Source organism: Hibiscus syriacus, unplaced genomic scaffold (genome assembly GCF_006381635.1).
Source record: "Hibiscus syriacus cultivar Baekdansim isolate YM2019G1 unplaced genomic scaffold, ASM638163v2 tig00117032_pilon, whole genome shotgun sequence".
Taxonomy (NCBI): Eukaryota; Viridiplantae; Streptophyta; class Magnoliopsida; order Malvales; family Malvaceae; genus Hibiscus; species Hibiscus syriacus.
The window spans coordinates 1,032,935-1,055,483 of NW_024063532.1; the positions used below are offsets into that span (position 1 = coordinate 1,032,935).

The 22,549-nt window shown below is 34.1% G+C and overlaps 3 protein-coding genes across 4 annotated transcripts; 1 reads left to right on the top strand and 2 right to left on the bottom strand.

Annotated features, from left to right (window-relative positions):
- Nucleotides 1–1,717: 1,717 nt before the first annotated feature.
- On the bottom strand, nucleotides 1,718–6,382 carry LOC120196389 (DEAD-box ATP-dependent RNA helicase 1-like). Its single transcript, XM_039198201.1, has 9 exons — nucleotides 6,161–6,382; nucleotides 5,802–6,036; nucleotides 5,281–5,535; nucleotides 4,611–4,765; nucleotides 3,781–3,958; nucleotides 3,159–3,346; nucleotides 2,826–3,030; nucleotides 2,187–2,292; nucleotides 1,718–1,910 (listed from the first exon to the last, which is right to left on the bottom strand). The coding sequence occupies exons 1-9, from the start codon at nucleotides 6,271–6,273 to the stop codon at nucleotides 1,798–1,800; spliced, it is 1,548 nt and encodes a 515-aa protein (XP_039054132.1). The 5' UTR covers nucleotides 6,274–6,382; the 3' UTR covers nucleotides 1,718–1,797.
- A 2,021-nt stretch (nucleotides 6,383–8,403) lies between these two features.
- LOC120196390 lies at nucleotides 8,404–10,719 on the bottom strand. Of its 2 annotated transcripts, none has more exons than XM_039198203.1 (7): nucleotides 10,132–10,719; nucleotides 9,536–10,038; nucleotides 9,369–9,436; nucleotides 9,200–9,256; nucleotides 9,022–9,111; nucleotides 8,752–8,928; nucleotides 8,404–8,659 (listed from the first exon to the last, which is right to left on the bottom strand). In XM_039198203.1, the coding sequence occupies exons 1-7, from the start codon at nucleotides 10,623–10,625 to the stop codon at nucleotides 8,615–8,617; spliced, it is 1,434 nt and encodes a 477-aa protein (XP_039054134.1). In that variant the 5' UTR covers nucleotides 10,626–10,719; the 3' UTR covers nucleotides 8,404–8,614. The 2 variants fall into 2 exon arrangements, with proteins under 2 accessions (XP_039054134.1, XP_039054135.1); XM_039198204.1 differs by having other exon boundaries at nucleotides 9,536–10,032; nucleotides 10,132–10,704.
- Nucleotides 10,720–18,809: 8,090 nt separating this feature from the next.
- Nucleotides 18,810–21,807, top strand: LOC120196269. The gene is made up of 6 exons (XM_039198110.1): nucleotides 18,810–18,921; nucleotides 19,080–19,248; nucleotides 19,420–20,103; nucleotides 20,448–20,886; nucleotides 20,989–21,070; nucleotides 21,395–21,807. Exons 1-6 carry the CDS (start codon nucleotides 18,892–18,894, stop codon nucleotides 21,599–21,601), a joined length of 1,611 nt encoding a protein of 536 aa, XP_039054041.1. The 5' UTR covers nucleotides 18,810–18,891; the 3' UTR covers nucleotides 21,602–21,807.
- Nucleotides 21,808–22,549: the final 742 nt, after the last annotated feature.

Genomic DNA, 22,549 nt, shown 5'->3' on the forward strand with positions numbered 1-22,549 from the left:
TTCTAATTATCGATACTGGACACAAAATACTTTGAGTTGGCAGTCACAATAGTAGCAGGAGGCGAAGAACCAGCAGCAGCAGCCATTGCACCCATAGGGACAGAATTAGTTGCCGCTGAGCTCTTGGAAGAAGCAGAAAGTGAGTCATTGTAGCTAGTACCATCTCTATCCTCTTCGGTGATAGCGTCCATCATCTTTCTTGTTTTATGCCTCATCACAGTTATGAACTGTGGTGGAGCAACCTCCATAATGAACCTCGGAATACGTGAATTCGCCATCTCTAACGAGCTGAAGAAGAAGGAAAAGGCTAAAACATGAAAACCCCAACAAGGAACAATGATGTTACAATATGAAGCACACTGGTTTCAGATGAGCGCAAAGTGAAGCCATAAGGTAAGATTTATACTAACATCGTTAGGAATAGATTGAGAGATTGATCGTAGTCGATGATTCTAAATGAATTTTTTAACTCCTAGTGCCGCCACTAACGGTTGATATAAATTTGCAAAAGTATCATGATATTACATGCTAGCAATACAAGGATGGGGATCGTTTTATCCTTTATATGTCAAATTTTGAATGGAAAATGAGATGATTTTTGCAGATATGTATTTTGTTGAGATTGATAGCTTCCAAATTTTCACTTCCTGAGCTCAACCGGCACCAACCAGTTTTGTGCCATCTGTCAGTTGATTGTTTCTCCATTGATCAAAAGCTCCAAAATTGCTTCCCTTTCCCTGTGGAGATAGCCAAAGAAGGCAGAACTGGTTTATCCGAAGTTTGACAGTATATTGATTTGACAATGGCGGTCGGACAAATTTTTTGAAAAACTTTCCTGTTCAAATCAAAGGTCTCTACCGCACCTCGATTAGTAATCAATATTTGAAGAAAGGTATGAATTAAACATTGTTGTTTGACAAAAATGTGTATATTCATTAAAATTTATACTTAAAATTTCATATTGATTAATGTTTTGGAGTTATTACCAAAAGAATATAAACTAATAAAACCCTTTATCCTCCTCCGAGAAATTCAATTTGATTACGGGTGGTGAAAGGTATTTAATTTTGATGCAAGACAATAAACATGAAATTTTATTGTAGATTGATAAGTAGATCTACATCGACACAAGAGATCAGTATATAAATTCTCACAAGAACAATAAAAGGTCAGAGTTTTTTCTTTCCCCTATCACCAATTTCTCCATTTGACTAGTTGACCACCGAACAATTACCCAAATCAAAAGAAGCGAATTATTAATATCCGTTACAATCTATTGATTCCCATCAATAATTATTAACCCAACAACAATAAAATAAAGAATTATAATCTAACCCAGCTAATATATTAAACAATAAACATTTTAGTTTTCACTATTTAAGCATGTTCTCAGGCGAAATCAACTATCATAACAACATAAAATGTATCTGTGAAACCAACTTGAATACAATTCGGTATAAAGATATTCCATATAACTGTAACATGACCTAATTTTGTCAGCACTGGGAACATCAATGAGCTCTCAAGATATTCCATTCATCAGCACCAAAATCCCGATCTGTATATAATATTTCTGGTTTTCGGCACCTAGGGTATGAGAGGTCACACGACTTTCGGATGCCATATTAGGATCTTTAAAAATGTAATTAGTGCCGAGTACAAGGTTATAAGCAAAAGTGGTCATTAAGATGCCCGATTATGAGAACATAACATTTTGTCTTCATGACAAGGAATGCCCATCTCCATCCACAAAAACGAATTTTGTAACAAGAAGTTTTTGCACTGTTCTATAATAGATCACCGCTTCTGATGGTACGTTGCCTTCGCCTTGCTCAATTTTGAAAACTTAAAACCAGTTTTTCTCTTACGAGATGCTTCTGATTCAACAGTCTCTTTCAGTTTTCCCAGGGCTGATGCATTAATAGCAATGAAAACTTCAGTTAAGACCAGAGAAGAACCCTCTTTCTAATTCTCTAATGTGCATAATAAGTGCATCATTAAACCATACTTAACCTCCAAAAAGGTGGCCCTAAATATCCCCCTCCCCCCAATTTAACCACCCAGCTACCCGAACCAAAAAGAAAAGGATTAATGTGTCGAAGCATTTAAAAGAAGAGGAATGTAAATCAGTGGGACAAGTCCAAAGATGTTACAGCCGTGGAAGAATAAAAGGGCCAATAAATTACCGGAGTTATAAGCATCATGCAGTGACTCAATAGAACTGGAAGGAACCGTGTAATGAGGAACTGAGTCATTGTCTGCTTTCAGCAACATCTTCTTGAAACGTTTCACCTGAAACAAGTAAAAGAAAATATCACTTCACATCTCAAATTTTACCAGAAGAAACCAATAATTCTCTGTTTACATGTTTCAAATTGTTCAAACATTTGTCTTACTGAATAGGGACAAAAGAACAAAGGGTAAAGTACACATAGTTACTAAAGAATGTTGAAATGATATTTTTTATCACTGAACTTTTAGAAGTTACAAAATGGTGATTAAACTTATCAAATTGTTACAATGTGGTCACTGCACGTTATCAAATAGCAATAAGTTTTAGAACCATTTTATAACAGTTCGATAAGTTTAAGAACCATTCTATAATAATTTGATAAAGTTTAATGACCATTTTGTAACCATTTTGGAAGTTGAATGACCCTTTTGTAACTTCCAAAACAGTGAACAAAAAGATCATTTCAACATAGTTTAGTGACTATTTGTGTACTTTACCCAGAAACTATCGAAACAAAGCTACAAGAGGTCTTATCCACGTCCTCGAAGACATATAATATCAGCGGTTAGAAATAATGAAAAAAATCACTTACCTCATGTTTATGTAGCAATGTGAAGCAACGCCCAGCTTGACCTGCTCTAGCAGTCCGACCAGCTCGATGAATATAGGTCTTTATATATGCAGGCATATCATAATTAATGACATTTCTCACCCCTTCAACATCCATTCCCCGAGTCATTGCATCAGAACATACAAGTACTTGCACCTTTCCTTCTCGAAATGATTTCAATGTCTTGCTGCAGCACAGTTTAATTTCATTAGAAGTAATTGAGAGAATATTTACAATCACCTCACAGACATCATCAAAACATAGTGAAAGACTGTCATTATAAAATAAAATGGTTGAAAATAATCCAGGCATTACCTTCTTAGAGACTGACGCTGAAGGCCTGAATACTCCTTTATTTTTATACTTAAATCACCAAAAAGATTCAGTAATGTACAAAGACGATGAGTCGACTCAGTGGATGAGGTGAAAACAATGCATTTCTCTTGTCCTAGTTCTTGTAGAAGAGCAACCAAATACAGTGGCCTCAGGTTGGATTCACATATCTGTAGAAAATACATAGAACTTTAGTATCACCATAATGATAAAGAAAGCACCTGCAATAGAAACTAAACTTGAAACCTCCAAAATTTGCACCAGTATTTGATGTTATTGATTCAACTGAAAATTTCCTTACAAGTAAATGCGATATATTTATAACTTATGCGAACAAGACATCTTGATTTGAAAATATTTCAGAATTCAAAGCAGGAAAAGGATTGTACATGAATAGCTAAAACTTGAAATTTCACAACCGATGAAGAACTTTAAGCAAGCTTTAGCCAAAGGAAAATAATTCCTGAAAGTAACCTAAAACCCTATATTATAATTAAGTATGAAAAACAGGAAGGAATTTGTGAATGTTTGAGCTCATGAAAACATTAATAGAATCACAACAACCAAAATGCATATATTCACAAGAAGAGTTACTGAAGCATACAAGTTTGTATGATTCCAATTTTTCCGGGAGCTGGTAACGTCTTTTCCCTGTTGTTATCAGCAAAGGGTGATGGAGATTAAGCTGAGCAAGCTTGCTTGGATCTTGGGTTAAGGTGGCAGATAAAACCATCTTCACAAGCCTAGGGTGAGATTTACCCTTGAACCCCCTTTCGACACCGCTGCAGCAGATATGTAATAAAATTATGACTGATGGGGATAATTATATATAAAAAAAGATTCTATGCTCCTTCAAACCATATCAAATATCTCGAGAAATATTTTGAACATATAATTATTCCAAGGATGATACACTTTCAATAATTTGGTCAAGGAACTTATTTACTATTTTCAACAATAACAGTTCCAAAGACACCAATGGAGGTGGTTTCAAACATTTATAGATATGCAGGACAAGACCACTTTACACAATTTTACCAAATATTTTTCAGAAACCGTATAATTAAAGTAAAAGGTAAAGGGTTGTAAAGTGTTTATTCCAGAACATGCTGGTTGTAATATTTCTTCTTCTTCTTTTTCTCAGTCCTACATTTTTCAGAGAAAGTTGGTAAACTGCTCTTCGAAAAGAAGAGATTTTTTAAGGCTAATAAAAACATGCCTAATCCCATCAAACTATCTTTCAAACATTCAACCCAGCGGGAAAGCTAGTTCCCGTATATATATATATATATATATATATATATATATATATATAGGTATGGCAGTATATAAATGCACGTCAATGTGTCTAATGCACATCTTATAGAAAAAAATTCATTGCTAAACAGAAAACATCATTGATTATTAAGAAATGACACTGAACATAGAACTTACAATCTCCTTATGGTTTTTAAGGAACCAAAGGTAGACGAAATAAACGAATTATCAAGAGGAAAGAGGCTTTCATCATTAGATTGTGTCAACTGGAGTACAGTTGGCAGCCAAGATTGGTATGATTCTCTGAGCAGCCGATCTGTTTCATCAACTACCTGAAATAATTTAGCCATCAGCATTTATTAACCACAAAAGCAATTGACTCAAAACTAAAGTCTTATTAGATAGTCTCCTTTCCCCTTATAAGCAGAAGCCATTGTATTACCAGATAAAAATGACTCCCACAATTAGGAGTCACGCATAAAATTAATGAAGTCCATGTGCATCTGTAGGATACAAATTTTACAGGTTCTTCAAAAAAATAAAAGAAAAATATTTGCAGCTATCAAAGGCATGGTTTATATCAGTGAAGAAAGAGTCCCATGTGTTTGTAGCATAACTGAAACACGTATAAAGACCTAATCACTTAAATCCATTTCAGTATTAATTTCATACCACCTCTAGCAAAACCTTGCAGTGAAACTGTCAAGTATCAGTCAGGTCACCGGTAAAATGTTTTGTATTACATCCCATGGACAATGTTAAGTAACAAACATTCTAAAAATACCAATTGAAATTGAGTCATAGTCCGGTAATATTTTACACTGCATACAAGTAGTCCACTACTTACAAGGTAACAGAGATGCTCAAGTGTAAATCCCTTTGTGGAGTTGATATGGTCCATAAGCCTGCCTGGGGTTGCCACCAAAATATCCACTGAACTTTGCAGTTCGAATGTCACATCTTCTGGGTCATAACACATTCCTGCCTCAAGCTTAGGTCTCTTTATAAGCTGCGCTATTTCATCAGCAATCGAAGACTGACCCACTGCTAAACCAACAGATAAACCTACTGCAGGTGCAATGGCTGCAAAAACTTCCTTAACCTGAAGAAACGATGTAAAACCCGACATGTTAATCCTAGACAGAGTACCTTCCGAAAAGGAGGATCCAAATGACCAAAGAAAAAGCATAACTGATAGTTCATGCCATTGTAAAAAAAAATCTGAAAGGGAATTTTAGTTCTTTACAAACAGTTCAACAATCACAATTCACCTGCAGCTATGTACTGTTACTTACCTCTCACGGTTGCTCGAGGCAGAGAGACGGAACAAGCAAAATGGGAATCGTTATATAAGCATAGGAAATTCACCTGCAACGCCAAGTCACGTGTAGGTAATACTACCAAAGCCCGTAGACATTTAACAGAACGACTCGACAACTTTTGCACAATGGGCAAAGCGTAAGCTAAAGTCTTTCCACTTCCTGTCGGTGAATTTATGCAGAGATCTCGCTCGAAAGAACCAGGCCCTATTGTCTCTTGCCAAACTGCAACTTGCACTGGGAAGAGTGAAGAGAATCCCATTTTCTCTAGAGCCACCTCCAACCTAACTTGCAAGAAATTTTGGTAATAAAACTCGTTAATCTTCGAAAATAACTCGACATCCAAGACAATTTGTGTAATGAAAGTCAAAACTTAAAAACGATGAAAAAAAGGAAATAACTTCTAACCTGGGGTCAAGACAAGGGACAAGATTGAGAGGGCAATCTTCAAACTGACTCACGTCAATTGGGCTTCGCATCCATGGAAGAATCGGGGTACTTTTTTTCTTCACTTCCATCATTCTTTTCTTTTCTGAATCGATTTAAAAACACACACACACACAAACCCTAAACTGTGTATCTCAGAACAACGGTTTTAGACGCAGGGGAAAGAAGAGGGTTTGACTTAATGCTCCTAAGTTCTGATCTGGTTCAAGTCCATTGCCTGAATTTAAAAGGTTGTGAATTTAATCAGGGATGGACCGGCAGACCGGAAAATTTAAATTATTTTATATATTAGGTATTTGTTATGTATTTTATATAAATAATTTAATTTCATATTTCTTAAAATTTTATAATCTAGTTCCCTCTAAATTTTTAATATAGTTTTTTATATTCTCACTTCTAACACAAATTTTTGTGTTGAATTTAATAGTTTTATTTTAGTTTAATTATTTTTAATAAATACTTTTAAAATTTTAAATGTTAAGTTTCGATATTCATTATAAATTTCATGCATGGAATTAAAGAAATAGAAACGGTATTATTTTTTTTAAAAAAGTATAAAATATTTTTTAAGGTGAAATTAATTTTATTTTTAATAATTTTATATAAATTTATAAAAAAAATAAAAAGGTATGTCTACTCAGTACTGTTTGATAATCCATTAAAAATTCAATTTATTGGAAATTAATAGTTTTACTGATTTATCATTTTAAAAAAAATTGATAATTTAAAATTAAAATTATTTCTAATCATTTCTAAATATTGTTTTTAATTATGATGCACATAGGGGTTTGATATAGAATTGGATGTAATATTTGTGCAGATATGGTTATTTTTTGTAGTAAGAATTATATTGCTTCTCTTTAGATGAATACATAATTTTATTTTTATTTGTCCAAAAAAGATTGTGAAAATCTTCCACTAAAATTTACTTGGTTGCTATATATGAATTTATACATGATCATGACAAGCATGTTTTGATGAGGCATTTGGATGGAGAGCTTCTAAAATTGGAAATGAAGGTTACATGTACCTTTTTATCTGCTTAATACTCTTACACTAACCCCTCATTTTCACTACTAATTCACTATTTTCTTATTCATGAGGATTACCGAAGTCTGGGTAGAAAGCACCCTGTATCGTATGCATTCTATGCATAAAAGTCACCTGCAACCTCGATGGTCAAACATGTAGTGTAAAGACAAATGCAATAACCGGTGGTGGCAGATTTATGACAAATTTAGTGTCTTTTAAAATTTGAATTTTCTTCGATTATCTACTTATTTTGTTTACTATGCTCACATGTATAAAAATTTTGTGTTACTAATACATGTGTGTTCATCCTTCAAAGTTTAGATCTGCCACTGATAATCGGTAAGCAAGTCACTTGGTAAAAGTAATGGTTTCATCCCCCCTTTAAATCATGCATCTTTCTCCTTGTAATCCTAGTATGAATTGGATTTTGGATCATCTTACTAGAACAAGTTCAAGAGAGATCCTCCTGAGAAAGGCACGAAGATAGTATAAGGAAATCAATGGCTTTGACATGTAATAACATTATTCTGTGTTTCTATCAGAGTTCGACACCCCGATATGTCTAGGGTAGTTTCTAACTTTCTAGGATTTTTGAGACTCCCAGGAAAAATCCTGTTCTCTTGTCTTTACCACTTGTTTTCACTCTCCTAGAACTGAAGATGAAACTTGGCTTTTGTAATAATAATAATAATCATCATCATCATAATTCATTCACATTTGTGAGGGTCCTCATTTACTGTATGTATGTATCCGGATAGATCCATTTTCTATGTAATTGACGAGTACAATTAGGTCATTGATTTTCGTCGTCGTCTGCCAACTTGTTTCTGGATTTTGATTGAAACGCTGTCCATAATGGGTGAGCAGAGTAGCATAATAGTTCAGATTTAAATAGGTTCAAACACATAAACATAAAACCTGTTCTAGCAGAATAAAAACAGTAAAAAAATATCTGCAGTCAGCCATGATTAAACTGAGTCAGGAAGGGAATATCAAAGAACATTCTCAGATTTTTTTCCTTGCAAATTTGTCAACTGAGTCATTATGGTCAAAACCCTGTTCTCAGGGTTGCTCTTAGAAGGGTTTCCCGGTCAGAAGAAATAGAGAACCATAGGAATAGGATGAAATCTTGTATAATTCTTCAAATTATTTTCTTTCAAATAGAACTTGAATTGATTTTATGGTTATTATATCGTGGTGGATGAATTAGAAAGGTAGAATGTAGGCATCAAACAAACATACAAAATTCTTGCATGTACATATATATAATTTCAGTTCTAACCATAACAGGCCTTTAAACAGACCCCTCAATCTTCTCAATCCAGGGACTCTTTGTTTGTATCAAGTTTCCCAGAAAGGTTACGAGATCCCCGGAGTTTTGGACTAGTTGAAGAAGACATCTTGGGAGATGAAAGCAGCCCATGCATCCTAGAGTCATGTAACATCAAGTTAACACTTGAATTCAGGTTAAAGTTTACAATGATTTTGTACTGTTCTTTGGGAAAATTTATTGGTGTTACCTGGAGGACGGTGAAGGCCTTCTCTGCAACATATTTTTGTGAAAGGGTTGCACCTCTTTGTTGCAATTTGTCTGGGTGAAGACATAGCCTAGCTTTCTGATAAGCTTTTTTCACTTGTGAGCTTTCGTTAAGACTTGTTAATGGGATCATGTTCCAACCACTACTTGGCCATAGAATCTGAATTCATTTTCAACCAATGAAAAAATAAAGTTGGTATCTCGCCTGCAAATCAATGGAATCCTTGAAACTTGGGAAAGATTAGTATCTTACTTGATGAAGTGTTGAAAGGAGAAATTGCATGTTATTTTCATTCCCGGATGACCAAAGCTTTACTTCATCATCCATAATATCCATTTTAATCTGCAGTTTCGTAGAAGGAAAAAGTACATGTTGATCAAATCTTGGTCATACTAATCCACAGAAATAAGCTACAATGGCTCTAGCTTACATGTTCTTCTGATATCTCTTTTTCTCCTTTTGCTTTCGATTTCTTTTCTTCATCTTCCTGCAAATTAAGAAGTCAAAAAGGAAAACATATTAGCAAACCTTTTTTATATCTGTAACAATGAAATTTTGCTTCTGAAGACGATAAACAGAGGAAAAGGCTACTAATTTACCTTTGGAGATTGCATTGTTCCATGGCCATCCATTTGAAGGTCAAATGATTCATGTGAAGTAGACCTTCCTGCAAATCACATACAGAAATTTTATTATTTTATCCATCTAAGTGAGCTTTCATCATAAATATTTCAGTTAAAAACTAAAATATAATTCACAAACCCACCTTCGGTTTCAGTTGACTGGGTTTTCTCAGAAGTAGTTCGAGTATTGTATCTTTCCTTCGCCCAAGCAATCGCTTCATCGATCGAAACTGCTTCACCACTACTCTCTCTAAGATCAGAATTGATCTCAATGAAATAGGAACTCATAACTTCATCTTCTTCTTCTTGATGCAATGAATCACCAGGCGCTCTGACTGGTTCATGACAAAGTGAAGAGGCAGGGGAAGAAGGAGAATTGAACTCAAAATCATCGGCTGATAATTTGACACTTCGAAAAGAATGGAGTTCCAAGCTTATAATTTCTGGGGAAGTTGCACGACGACTGAATCCATGATTATTTGATGAGCTTCTCATCAAGTTTTCGTATTCGTTTTCCACGTAAAGATTTTTGTTATAGAAAGAACGGCTGCTTGGAAATGCCGGCATCCCTTGTTGCCTTGCAGCTTCCTCATCTGCCACCATTGTTGTTGAGTTCCATCTGCATGGAACATTAATTGGCCTGCACCTCCAAATACAAACGATTTTTCAAATCTTCTTCACTATCCTTTAACGTAATTTAACAAATATAAAAAATAAAAATAAAAACTTATTAGACTACCTGAGCTTTGAAGCAAAAGACGACAAACCAACATCATCTCCTACCACCGGCCGGAGAGGGCTCAGCTCCTCGGAACTCAGCACCGACGATGAGTTTGACTTCGCCTTCGAATTCGACCTTGACCTCTCCCTCCACCGCAAATGATCATCAACCGACCCAAAAATGTCACTGTAGAACCCTTCCTCTCTCGCCGGAATCTTAAACGGGGGTAGACTCCTGCCGTCCTTCATTGAACGAGATGCAATGAACTCCGGTGGGTGGAAAACCTCTTCGTAAAAGGATGTCGACCGGGTGAAGTCGCCGGACAACTTCCGGCAAAGAACACTCCGTGGTGGGCCGCCGAAGACGTCAGAGAAGTCATCTACATCGAGATTGTGATCATGCATCTCCATGGTGACACGGTTCATTGAAAAAATGGAATTTTCCATAGAATTTCGTCGAGGAAGAGATTGGGTAGTTGACATTCCCATGCACATTCGCCGAGATTCGTCCATTTAACTTGGAGACAGATTTTGCAAGAACAAAAATGAAAAAAAAATGAAGAAATTTCAGTTCTGGGTTTGCAAAAGATGATTACTTGCATGTATATATATATATATATATATATATATATATATATATATATATATAAGTGAAACTGATAAGACTAAGAGCTGACTTGAATTTTTTTTAAAAAAGAAAAGTAGCTTTTAAAAAAAATAATTAATTTTGTTGTATATTTTTAAAGCTTTTATGATGATGAAAGTAGAGGCACATACACGCCTGCTTGCCTGGAAAAGCTTGCTCCTTTTAATTGTGGTTTTTGAGTCCCCACCATGAAATTATTTTTTAACCTCTTTTCTCTCTTTTTGTTGTAAAGTTGCTGCATTTTATCCAGAAATAAAGGGAAAATAGGAATATTTAAATTTATAAGACTGTTCTTTGTATTGGTGTGTATATAATATATTTTAAAAGGGACATGTATAATTTTTTTAAAAAAATTGTTCATTTATACGATTTTTATTTTGAAATGAGGGGAAAGCAAATTATGATTATTGAAGTTAAAAAGTTAAAAAAAATAAAGCTGGTAAGTGGACACTATTAATTATAGCATATATTATGATAGATAAGTATTTTGGTCAAAATCCCCAAAAAAAAAGGAATTTTACGTCTTTTTGTAGTAAAATCCTTGTATTTTTAAATAAATAGTTAACTATTAATTGATACCAACTAATCCATTGACATTCCTCCATTTAACACCCAAATAAATCGCTAAATATAATTTGTTTTAATATATATTATTTTTTATGTATATATAAGAAAAGAGAAGATAATTTAAGATGAAATTAAAGATTCAATAATGAAAAGAAGAACATTTTCTTAATTTTAGAGAGAAATCATTTGTCTAATTATTCCAGCTGTTTGTTGAAATGGTTGAAGGATATAGCGTTGCCTGATGTAAGCTTGGATTAGATTTGAAAATGAAAAAAGAAAGAAATGCTGGTGAAGGATGGGTTGATAAGAGTATATCAGACAATGCATGCTCTTAAGTTGATGACTATCGAAAGCTTTTTGCCTCAAATCCTTCTACTTTCCAACACAAGTCATCATCAAAGTCTTCATCCCAAAACCATAAAAATCATTAATCACCCCCATAACTAACACTGTTTGGCGTTGAACCAAATTAAAAAAGGGAAAGGTGCCAAGATATAACCAAAAAAAAAAAGTTGGGGGGCGCAAATTGAATGTCGAATAATCCAGTTAAGTTAACAACAAATGCACCACTCTTGGTTTGCTTTCGGTGTTGAGCTGTTATGGTCCAAAGGTGAGGGAAGGGAACATCTCTATTCCAACGGAACCAAAAAGTGAAAATAAATAAGATAAGGTGAAAGCGAGAGTGTATTATTTTAATCATTCATGTATAAAAAAACCATTCGGTTTCTTTCATCGGTGCACCAAAAAATGAGCACTGAATGATATGAGCAGAGATTATAGTAAAAGTTCAAAGCTTGTTGGTTTGAGGACCACTTGCTTCTGCAAATTTGCTTGTTTTCACCATGCATGGTTTTACATGGATCATCGTTATCAGAAGAAGAAATAAATTCTGAACTTAGACTCAACTATTGTCTATAAAACCCTGAGTCTTGATATATCTCGAAATATTTCTTCAAATTCTAGCGATTCCATTTTATATAAATGGTATATAAATTTTGTCCAGAGAACTTCTCACTCCCTCTTGTATAATTATCTCAAACTTTTAACAATAGAAATTGTCTTTCTGTCGATATTTTATGTAAATGATGCTATAAAGGACTGCATTATATGTAAATAACTCGAACCTAACACGGGATCTACAGAACTCCACTCTATTTCACCATTAAAAGATTCCATTTTCAATGTTTTTGGCTTTTGCAAGTCAAACAATCGAAGAGCCAAAAAAGCACGCCAGGTCCTGTCACAACTCGGAAGAATGAAATCCACAAGGGATATAAAATTCCATTAAACACATCAAAAGGAGATGAATCTTTGGCAGCTGGATGGGTCGGCCATGAAGCAGACATGTTAGAAGGTTCCATATGGTGCCTTTCGACATAAGATACCTCTTTATTTATTTATTTATTTTATAAAATCCATTTGAAATTATACAGTAAAAGAGAATGAAAACTGAAAAGCCCCACCTTTCATTTTTGCAGTTCTATATTTTTTTTATTTGGTCTTTCCAGATTGTTTGAGTCCCTTACACCAGGGAGGGGACGTGTCTTCAAAGTGTAGTTTGCAAACAACGAAGTCCTATAGTATTTTAGTGTCTTAATATGATAGCTCACAATGCATCACTGACATGTCAGGAGTGGAGCAGTGTCGGTCTTGTTTAAACCAAATCCTCTGCAAATCTCTGAAAATATGGTTGGCTAGCTGTATATGGATGATGGATCCCTCGTGACAAACTCGAGTACTTTTCATGGTCGTGGCCTTAAAAATATCATGTACGCCACGCTATGCACGAACCTCTGAAGATCCAGAGACTTCATTTGTTACATGCCAAGACTGTGTTTCCATCATAAGGTTATATCGTAGCATCCTTCGTATGAAAGTTTCTCATGTAAACAATGTTGGAAAATAGATATTTTTTTAAAACTTTGAGGCATATTTTTAACGGGTAAAAATGAAGATACGAATCATAAAATTATGGTTTTATATTTTATTCTATAAAATTTTTACAACGATATATCATATGCTCAAAATGATTAAATAGTGAATGATAAATTAATGCTTAAAGTAAACTACTAGTAAATTGTGTTGAAGAAAAATAGAAAATAAGGATACAAGCTTAAAAAGTATTTATGCGTATAAACCAAATTAGTCCAAATTTGGGGATGCACCTGCACAATTGTGGGTAAGTCACTCAATGAAGAGATAAAATTTGTCTTAAGAAAATCGTGTAAATAAGCCTTACGATTATGTTCATTCGGTTTTATATCGAGAAGTAAATAATTTTTTATTTCATTTTATTTTCCTTTTATTCAATTCAATTATTTTTATTTTACTTAAATTTTTTACTATTTTTTTTTCGGAACTTGTTTTTGTGCAACAAACAAATCACCTTACGATTGCACTTTTATATCCACTTTCAAGCATCTTAGCTCCTGTATATGCTTTAGGTTGAAAACGGATCAAATAGGAAGTCCAAATAAGAACTCTGATTTTTGGACTATGGAGGCTAGGATCAATATAAGTTGGAGCTTTCTTAAACTGCTAAGTATGAGGAATCAGGCTGCCTCCAATTTTGCTTCTGGAACTCAATCAATCAAGGACATATGGCATCACATCCGTAACAAAGACGATAAGGTTACTTGGCATAAACTATTTTGGTTTCCTCTTCATGTTCCTAAGTATAGTATTATTACTTGGATGGCTTTCCTTGACAGATTACCAACCAAAAATAGGTTAATTCGAATGGGGTTAAACATTGACGGTATTTGTGTGCTTTGTAATGAATAGACGGAAACTAGAGACCACTTGTTTCTACATTGTTCTGTGGCAAAATCTGTTTGGAACTCTGTTCTGCATCTTAATGGCATTTGCAGAGGAACTTGTTCATGGAATGCTCACATTTCATGGGCTTGTGCTTCATGGAAAGGAAAATCACCGCTCACTACTATTATGAAGCTAGCTTGGACTACTTTTACTTACATTATTTGGGAGGAGAGAAATAAGAGAATTTACCAAGGACGCTCAAGAAATGTTAATGCCTTACTCCTTGCTATTAAAGACTCTATTGCTATTCAACTTAAGGGTAGAGAAATAAATAAAAATGATTATGTCAATAATACTCTTTATAATCAATGGGGTATCGAACATTGATGTTTATGTTCTGTTGTATAGTGTTGTAAGTATTGATATTTTTATGTAAGAACTTTCTGTATTTTGAGCAGTTTACTGCTCTTTTGGATATAAAACTGATTGATTTATCCAAAAAAAAAATTATCCGTATGAACAACTTGAATGAGCAGTACACGCATTAAGTATGGGCCACTATGCACGGACCATGACAAATGCACCCTCAAGATGGGGGCCCAATAGATAAAATGGAGTTTGTTATTATTTGTCAAGCAATTGAATTACTGAAGAGCCAATGTTAACCACATGGAGATGTGAAAGGTATTCCCTCTAGTTTAACATACGTCAAGGAACTTTAAATTTCCTTTAAATTATATAGAGTAAAACAATACTCTATTATATGATTAAGATTTTTTTTATTGTCCTCTCAATTTTTTGGGTTTTGTTCTAACTAATTCGAATTGATTTGTTTTCACACATGATTTTAATGGATGAGTCTCTCAACAAGTATTTTCTACATACACAAGATTTCGAATTCGAGACACATTTAAATGATATTAAGCTGATTACTAGTTTGAACAACTTGTTAGTATTAAGATCCTTCAATGTATTCGTATGCACGTCCAGTTGCAGCTCTTGAATTTCAACTGCGCATCCTAACCATCTCCTAGCTAGATTGTCACATGCATCAAATCAAGCAGTGTTTCTTTGATTTTTAATGAACGAATACAAGTTAGTATTCCCCGCATTGCCAGGTCCACATTCAATGGAATTTCAAAAGCGAAATCAAGTTTTAAGAAGAGCTGTTCCTCTCTGCACGTGTTCACGTTAGGCTGAAAGTCTACGGAATGCCTGGCTGGTCTAAAGTTTCAGCAATTAGTTGAGAAATATTGACAAGGTTAGGATACTTCTCATGAAACATATGGACAAATGTATGAAAAATGTGGACTGTCCTGCCACCCTAAATAAATAAAATGCAAGTTATTTGACCAAAATTTTTCAACCATTTATCAGACTTGTGAATCATATTTCCATCTAAACAATATACATAATATTAAAATAAAAAAGTGTATATAAATTAAAATTTAAATCAAATAATTTTCATATTATAATAAATATAAAATACCAATAAAGCTGGTTCAAGTGGTAAACAGTTTGATATCGCTTAAACAAGTCTTGAGTTTGAGTCTTTATGTATGCAGAAAATCCCCGTTGCGAGACTCACCCACCAAGGTCAGATGTGCGATCCGGATCAATCTGGATTAATAAGAACCGAAAGGACAACCAAAAATTAAATATAAAATAAATAAATTTTAATCAAATCCAATTAATTATTAGAAACTATAAACTAACCACAAGAGACCGCTGCCGGCCTTTGTTAATTTGTTTTGTATAATCACTCGCACACATCAGAAATAACATCGTTTTCAAAGGCACAATTAGAGGCCTATCTCAAGCCGTATTCAATGGCTTTTTGTTTACAATATGTCATTAAAGTTGGCAGTTGGGCACATTCCTATCTAATGAGCCCCCACAAAACAAAACGTTCCTCACTGTTTGAACAATAATTCTTTGGAAGATCCAAACAAAATGTACAACAAACCAATGGGATGGAGTATGGGATGTGTGGATAGTCATCCTCAAAAATTTCAAAATCTTGTATTTTAGATATTTTTTATATTATTTAGTGAAAATCTATTTTCACCTCCTCAAAAATTTTATAAGTTTATATCTCCTTAAAATTTTATAAATTCGTCTTCAACACAAAAACATATGTCCGTCACTAAATTTATAAAAATCAAATTCATTGTATCTAGAAAATTGTGATTAAGACTTGAATAATTAATAAATCATGAGCAATGGGGATTCGTCACAAAAATTTTACACCAAGATTCAACCCATCTTCAATCAAGGGGGCTATGATATGAAGCCTACCGAGGACGTCTATGCCAATGGCAATTCCCTAAAATACAAAAAGAACACGGATCAGTGAGTGTGACAAAGAGAACATTACATGTGAATAGATATCAACACCCACTATTAATTCACGCAGCCCCACGTACACCCATTATTTTATTATTGTATAAAGAATGTTTTTGGAGAACTTACCTTTAAAGTTTGAGCAACTATTCATTAAAAGCTTATAGAAAATGAAGGATTCCCATCATCAAAATTATCGTATCATAAGAGATTAGGGTAGGGGACCCTTCAACTTTTCTCCTAGGGCAGTGAATTAATGGATAATGAATTAATTTCCTTTTTTAATTAGGGAATTGTTGATGAGTTTAATGTCCTTAATTCTTAAATATAAACCTGCAAAAAGGGAATTGGAATCATTGAAAGCGAACGATGGGGTTTAGTAGTTAGGAACTAGGGCTTTTTTATGAATGAACTGGGGTTTTCTATGCATTGGATTTTGTAACCTAGAAATATTTAACAGCGGAAAAAGAAGTCTCTTAATCAAGGGGTTGTGTAAATTGACTGGACGAGTATAATTTTTCAAAGTTGGAAATAGGGATCTCAATCGGATTGGGTGAGTGCCATGTATTTCTCCTATATTTATTTTTGCAAAAAAATATTTTTTTTATCTCTTGATTCATTATAGATATAAAATTTATAGTTATTCTCGTTCTATCATCTATATATATTTTAAGATTCGTCTAATTTTCGTTATATCCCTTTCGCGATACATTTCATATTATATATTTATAAGTAGCAATTAAATAAATATAAATAATTTTTTATAAAAAAATAATATATTGGTAGATCTTGAAGCACTAAATTAAATTAATAAACCTTTTTACATTTAATTCTTTCAAAATTTTAGTTTTGATTTTGATTAACAATCTTCTAATTTTTTTATATGCTGTGGGTAACACAGAGATAATATTATAATATTACTAAGTTTGGCATATATAGTTTAAACTTTAAAATATTATTATTAATTTTATAATAAAAACGTTTAACTTTTTTATTTGTTTAAAATAATCACAATATAATATCGATATCTTTTACTATTTAACAATGAAGGCTAAGATATTCTTATAAACATTGTTAACGGAAAGCGTCCGATTTAGACGAGTCGAATAAATTTTTTGAGTTATTCGAATTGATAAGTCCTATTTTATAACTCGAAGTTGACTTAAAATCTATCGAATCATTTCGAATTGATAAAATTTGAGTCGATTCCAGTCGAATTTTAGAGTTTATGTTTAAATTCAATTATACATATTTTTAATATTATGATATTATATGATTCCAATTTAATTTTTTTATAACCATAAACAATGCATATATATTTCTTCATATTTTTTTATATGTGATAAATATATCATACAGAGTCGAGTGACTTAACTAAAACTTGAAAATCAATATACTAATTACTAAAAATTTTGAGTTATTCAAGTTCTATTTTACAACTCGATTTGAATTTTAATTTTTTTTCAAGTTGAGTCGAGTCGAGTTTATGAAATTATAACTCAAAGTCAATTTAAGTCGAGTCGAAAATTAATTTTCGAGTTGAGTTAAATAAAAAATATTTTTTCAAAACGAATCGATTTTTACTCACCTCTAAACATTATAATAAAACCCGAAACTTCTAAAAATAATAATCCCCTTTAATCAATAATATCATTTAATTCTTACAAACACTGTGTTTGTATTGTTAGTTAAGTAAGTTTGCGTCTGTTTTTTATTGTGACGGAGATGGTAAAAAAGGTTGATTGATATCTAGGAAGAAAGTCATGTCAATCACGAGTCTCACACTACTGTAAGCATCTTTCAACTTTCACATTCCTTATTTGCCCTACATTTCCTCTCACTTTCTACTGCATCATCCGTTTCACCCTTGTCTTGTCATTGCTCCAAGTATCACTGTCATCAAAAGTTCAATCAATCAGATTTTTTTTATTTCTTCCATTCTTTTATAATTACAAATTATATTTTCAGTACCGATTCCATAAAATGCGTACGTGTCGAGAAAAAAATGTTGTCCACGTTGGTCAACCATTGGAAAGTGAGGACCACCCATAAAGGTAATCGGTCAAAATTTCCAGCTTCATGCTACTTTAAAACATCTTAAATTTAATGACTAGACTCTATTGATAAGCCCCCACAATCTGTCATCATTTATCATTTTACCTATGATTTAATCACTACCCTCCCTTTTGTTTTTCATTACTACTCTTTCCCCATTATGCTTAATCCTCTAATTTCCTTTAAGTCCGTTTGGTTTATCATCACGATCTGATACGGCCACGTCAGATGGGCCCTTCGAGGTGATGACGTGGCGATGTCAGAACGGGAGGAAGGTATAGAGAAGGTTGCAAGTGTAACGAGTGTCATGATTTGAACATTGGAAACTCTATTAGAGAAAGAATTCCCTTGGAAGGGTAGTATTTAGAGCCCGAGTAGTGTTGACGGCAACCGACAGAGAGAGATCTAATGGAGTACGAAAGAATAGACAAACCTCAGGTAAGCCTGCTCCCTTTAAGCTTTTTTTTTTCAATTTTTTTTTCATATGTTAATAGGGGCTTTTTGGTGGTGAATGGTTTTTTTCTTTCTTTCATCTGATCTGGGTTTTAAACAAAGTTCTAAAATTTAAAGCTTTTAATCATATTTTCATACTTCAGAGTGGCATTTCACCGAGTAAATTAAGGATGAAGCTGATGGGGCCTCATCACCATCGAAAGAATAATGGATCAAACAACAATTCTTCAAGAGCATCTCCTTCTAGAATTAATGATGCTGAGTTTGTCAACAGTCTATTAGCCTCAAACAATGAAGATTTTGACGAGGAAGGTTTGTTTCTTTCTCTCCCTTTTCTCGCATTTTTATAACGACGAGGAAGGACTTCTCATTAGTATGACTCTGCTTGTTGCTTGGCCTGGTTTAGGCCCGGAGCTGATGAATTCAGCCAAGTGTTTTATAAAATTTGCTTGCTGATTTAGAACTTATTTTATTGATACACAGTTACCAGCTTAGATGGTTCACCAGTTAAAATGTCCAATGAGATAGTGTTGGATTCCAGCCTAAATGATCAAATTTCTAGCCAAGCAAAGGAGTCTCTGACACAGGAAAACGTGGAAGCGAGCTGTGCTAAATTGCAGCAATGCTCAAAGAATGATAATGGTAATTCCAGCGCCATCCATCCAATGAGGATGCTTGAAGATGAAAACCTTGATTATGATAGTAATGCTAGTTCATCAAGCTTTGAGTTTCATAAAGGGGAGAGAGCAGCAGCACACAATTGCCTGACGAGGTCATACTCGAGACCTATGTCATCGAAGTGGAACGATGCAGAGAAATGGATAATGAAGCGGCAAGACACGGTAGCTAATTGTGCTAAGATGAATGCATTTCACAACCAAGTTAATCGATATCCTCTTATGCATATGGTGAGAGTTGCTCCAGAGTCGGCGAATAACGATCAGAAGCTGGCTGCCAATGGCCTAGCCAACACTAAGAGGGTAGATATCTATCAGCACGCTGTGCAGATACCCTTTGACAAGTTCTCTTTCATTCCTTCTGGAGCTCATCCTATTTCAGCACAATCATGTGGAGGAAACCTATTATGTGATCAGTTTTCTCAGAGTAAGGATTTGAAGGAAGTGGCTCAGTTATCTTGTACAAAAAGCTCTGAAGAAGATACAACCGGTAAATTTGCATATACAGCTTTTTTATTAGTTTCTGTATGAAATAATATATAAATTTGTAGCGATGTACTGTGCATCCAGGTTGATTATCATGTGATCCCCAAAACAAGCACTTGCATTATAATGTGATTAAGAGCATTGAAATGAGGGTTAGGCCATTATAATTACATATGATATGAATATGCTGAATTCTTATGAGTCTCGAAACCATCATGTGGGGAGTATAAATAAGGGATCTACTCCGTGTTCAGATATTTTTTCCATTTTGTTGAGTGGATATATTGATCATAGTTTTGCTTTTTGATATCTATTATTTATCCCATACCTTAAGATTTGGCCTTGCAGCTATTCCTGCAATGAGATCAGTTTGTATGAGAGACATGGGAACAGAAATGACCCCTGTTGCAAGTCAAGAGCCTTCGAGGACCGCTACACCTGTAGGGGCAACAACACCGCTCCGAAGCCCAACATCTTCAATCCCATCTACTCCTCGTAGAGGGACACCGACATCGACACCTTTGGACCGCAATATAGATGACGAGTCACATCAAAATGGCAGGAAAGCATTGTCTGATAAAGAAACCAAGATCAAGACAAGAAGAGAGATTGTAGCCCTTGGTGTCCAACTTGGCAAGATGAATATTGCTGCTTGGGCAAGCAAAGACGAGAAGGAAGACAATACATTTTCAGGTGATACCACTTGTACGGAGGAGCTTGAGCGGATCGAATATGAAAAAAGAGCAGCAGCATGGGAGGAAGCTGAAAAGTCTAAGCATGCAGCAAGGTCCTGACATGTACCGATACTTTGCAAATTTATGCAGTTCTAACGCTTGTTAAACAATTTCCCATCAATTTATTTTCCTGAAAGCATATCTCAATCTCTCAGGTATAAGCATGAAGATATCAAAATTCAAGCATGGGAGAGGCAGCAGAGAGCAAAACTAGAAGCAGAAATGCGGAGAATAGAGGTATCTGAAATCTTTTATTTCATCACATTCTCAAAATTAGTTCTAATTGTAACCATTTAAAGATGACCGATCTTTTTTATGTAAACTGATGGTATTAGAGCTCAATGAAAAAGAGTAAACCTGGACCTGAAATTAATATGAAAGACAGTTGAAATAGGCTTCTTTTTAGGTTAAGATCATGCAGTTGAGTTAATTGTCATTACAAATTAAAAAAAAAATTATTTTGAGTCGGGAAAGACTGCAATCATGACAGAGGATCATTTATGTGGTAATATGCCGAGCATCAAGTATTGATAATAACTATATATGTCTTTTACTTTTCAGGACAAAGTAGATCAAACGAGAATCCAAGCTCAAGCAAAGATGGTGAAGAAGATTGCTATGGCTACGCGAAGATCAGAAGAAAAACGAGCTGCAGCTGAAGCTAGAAAGAACCAAGATGCAGAAAGAACAGCTGTTCAAGCAGAATATATTCGACAAACCGGAAGAATGCCATCATCTCCTTACATGTGTTGTGGTTGGTTGTCATAATAATATGGAGTAGTAAACAATCAATAAAAGCAAAGCATGCTCATACACTTGATGAGCCAAGTAACCTCTTGTAACCCTGTTTTGAGCAGATTGGTGATGGAGGAGTGTTGTATTTAAAGAATGGCCTGAAATTTTTTGTGTTGTTTACATGGGAAGATGAAATGAATAGTGCAATTGGTGAAATTAATGTTAATTCCAACACAATTGAAATCATGCATATATTTATCCTTGAAGGTAATAATCTTTTCTAGAAAATCATTTTCACTTCCTTTTAGGTAATGATACATTATGGATAGTAACAACTATTCACCAATAATAGAAGTATCATTTTCATTAAGTTTATGGGTAATGAACAATACATATAATAGAAATATTGAATTTATACAAATTGTAACTAAAAATAATTTAAAATATAATGAATCTAGCATCCTATTTCTTCTAGTTTGTAACAACATTTCAAAAACTAGAATTTGAATTTGAAAAAAGAAAATCTTACTACAACTGCATATACTTTACATTCTAAGTTGGGATCGGCCTGTATCCATGAAGACTTGTTCAATACCAGTAGTTGGGGTGTAAAATAATTTGGACTCCTGGACGAATCCACATGGCTTGAAAATTTCCTTGGTGGAGGATAGACCTATGGTTCATAGTAATGCATGAACATCTGTAATTGTCTCGTTTGGCTTCGGCTTTGGTGTACATATTGAGCTTGTTCAAGTTTCTTTTCCCTTGTTCAAGTCTCTTTTCCCACTTTCGGGCCACATGTAAAGGATTAAATCTATACATCAATATCTGCTTTCTGATCTGGTTGGTTTTCTATACTATTTTCAGTAGTCTTTTGAGGGTTTCAAGTTTCCGTGTCCAACTAGTCCTACCCAAATACTGCAATTGTTCTGTTTCACGCCATTAGAAACCGGACCAATTGCCAAGCAATTTTCTGATCCA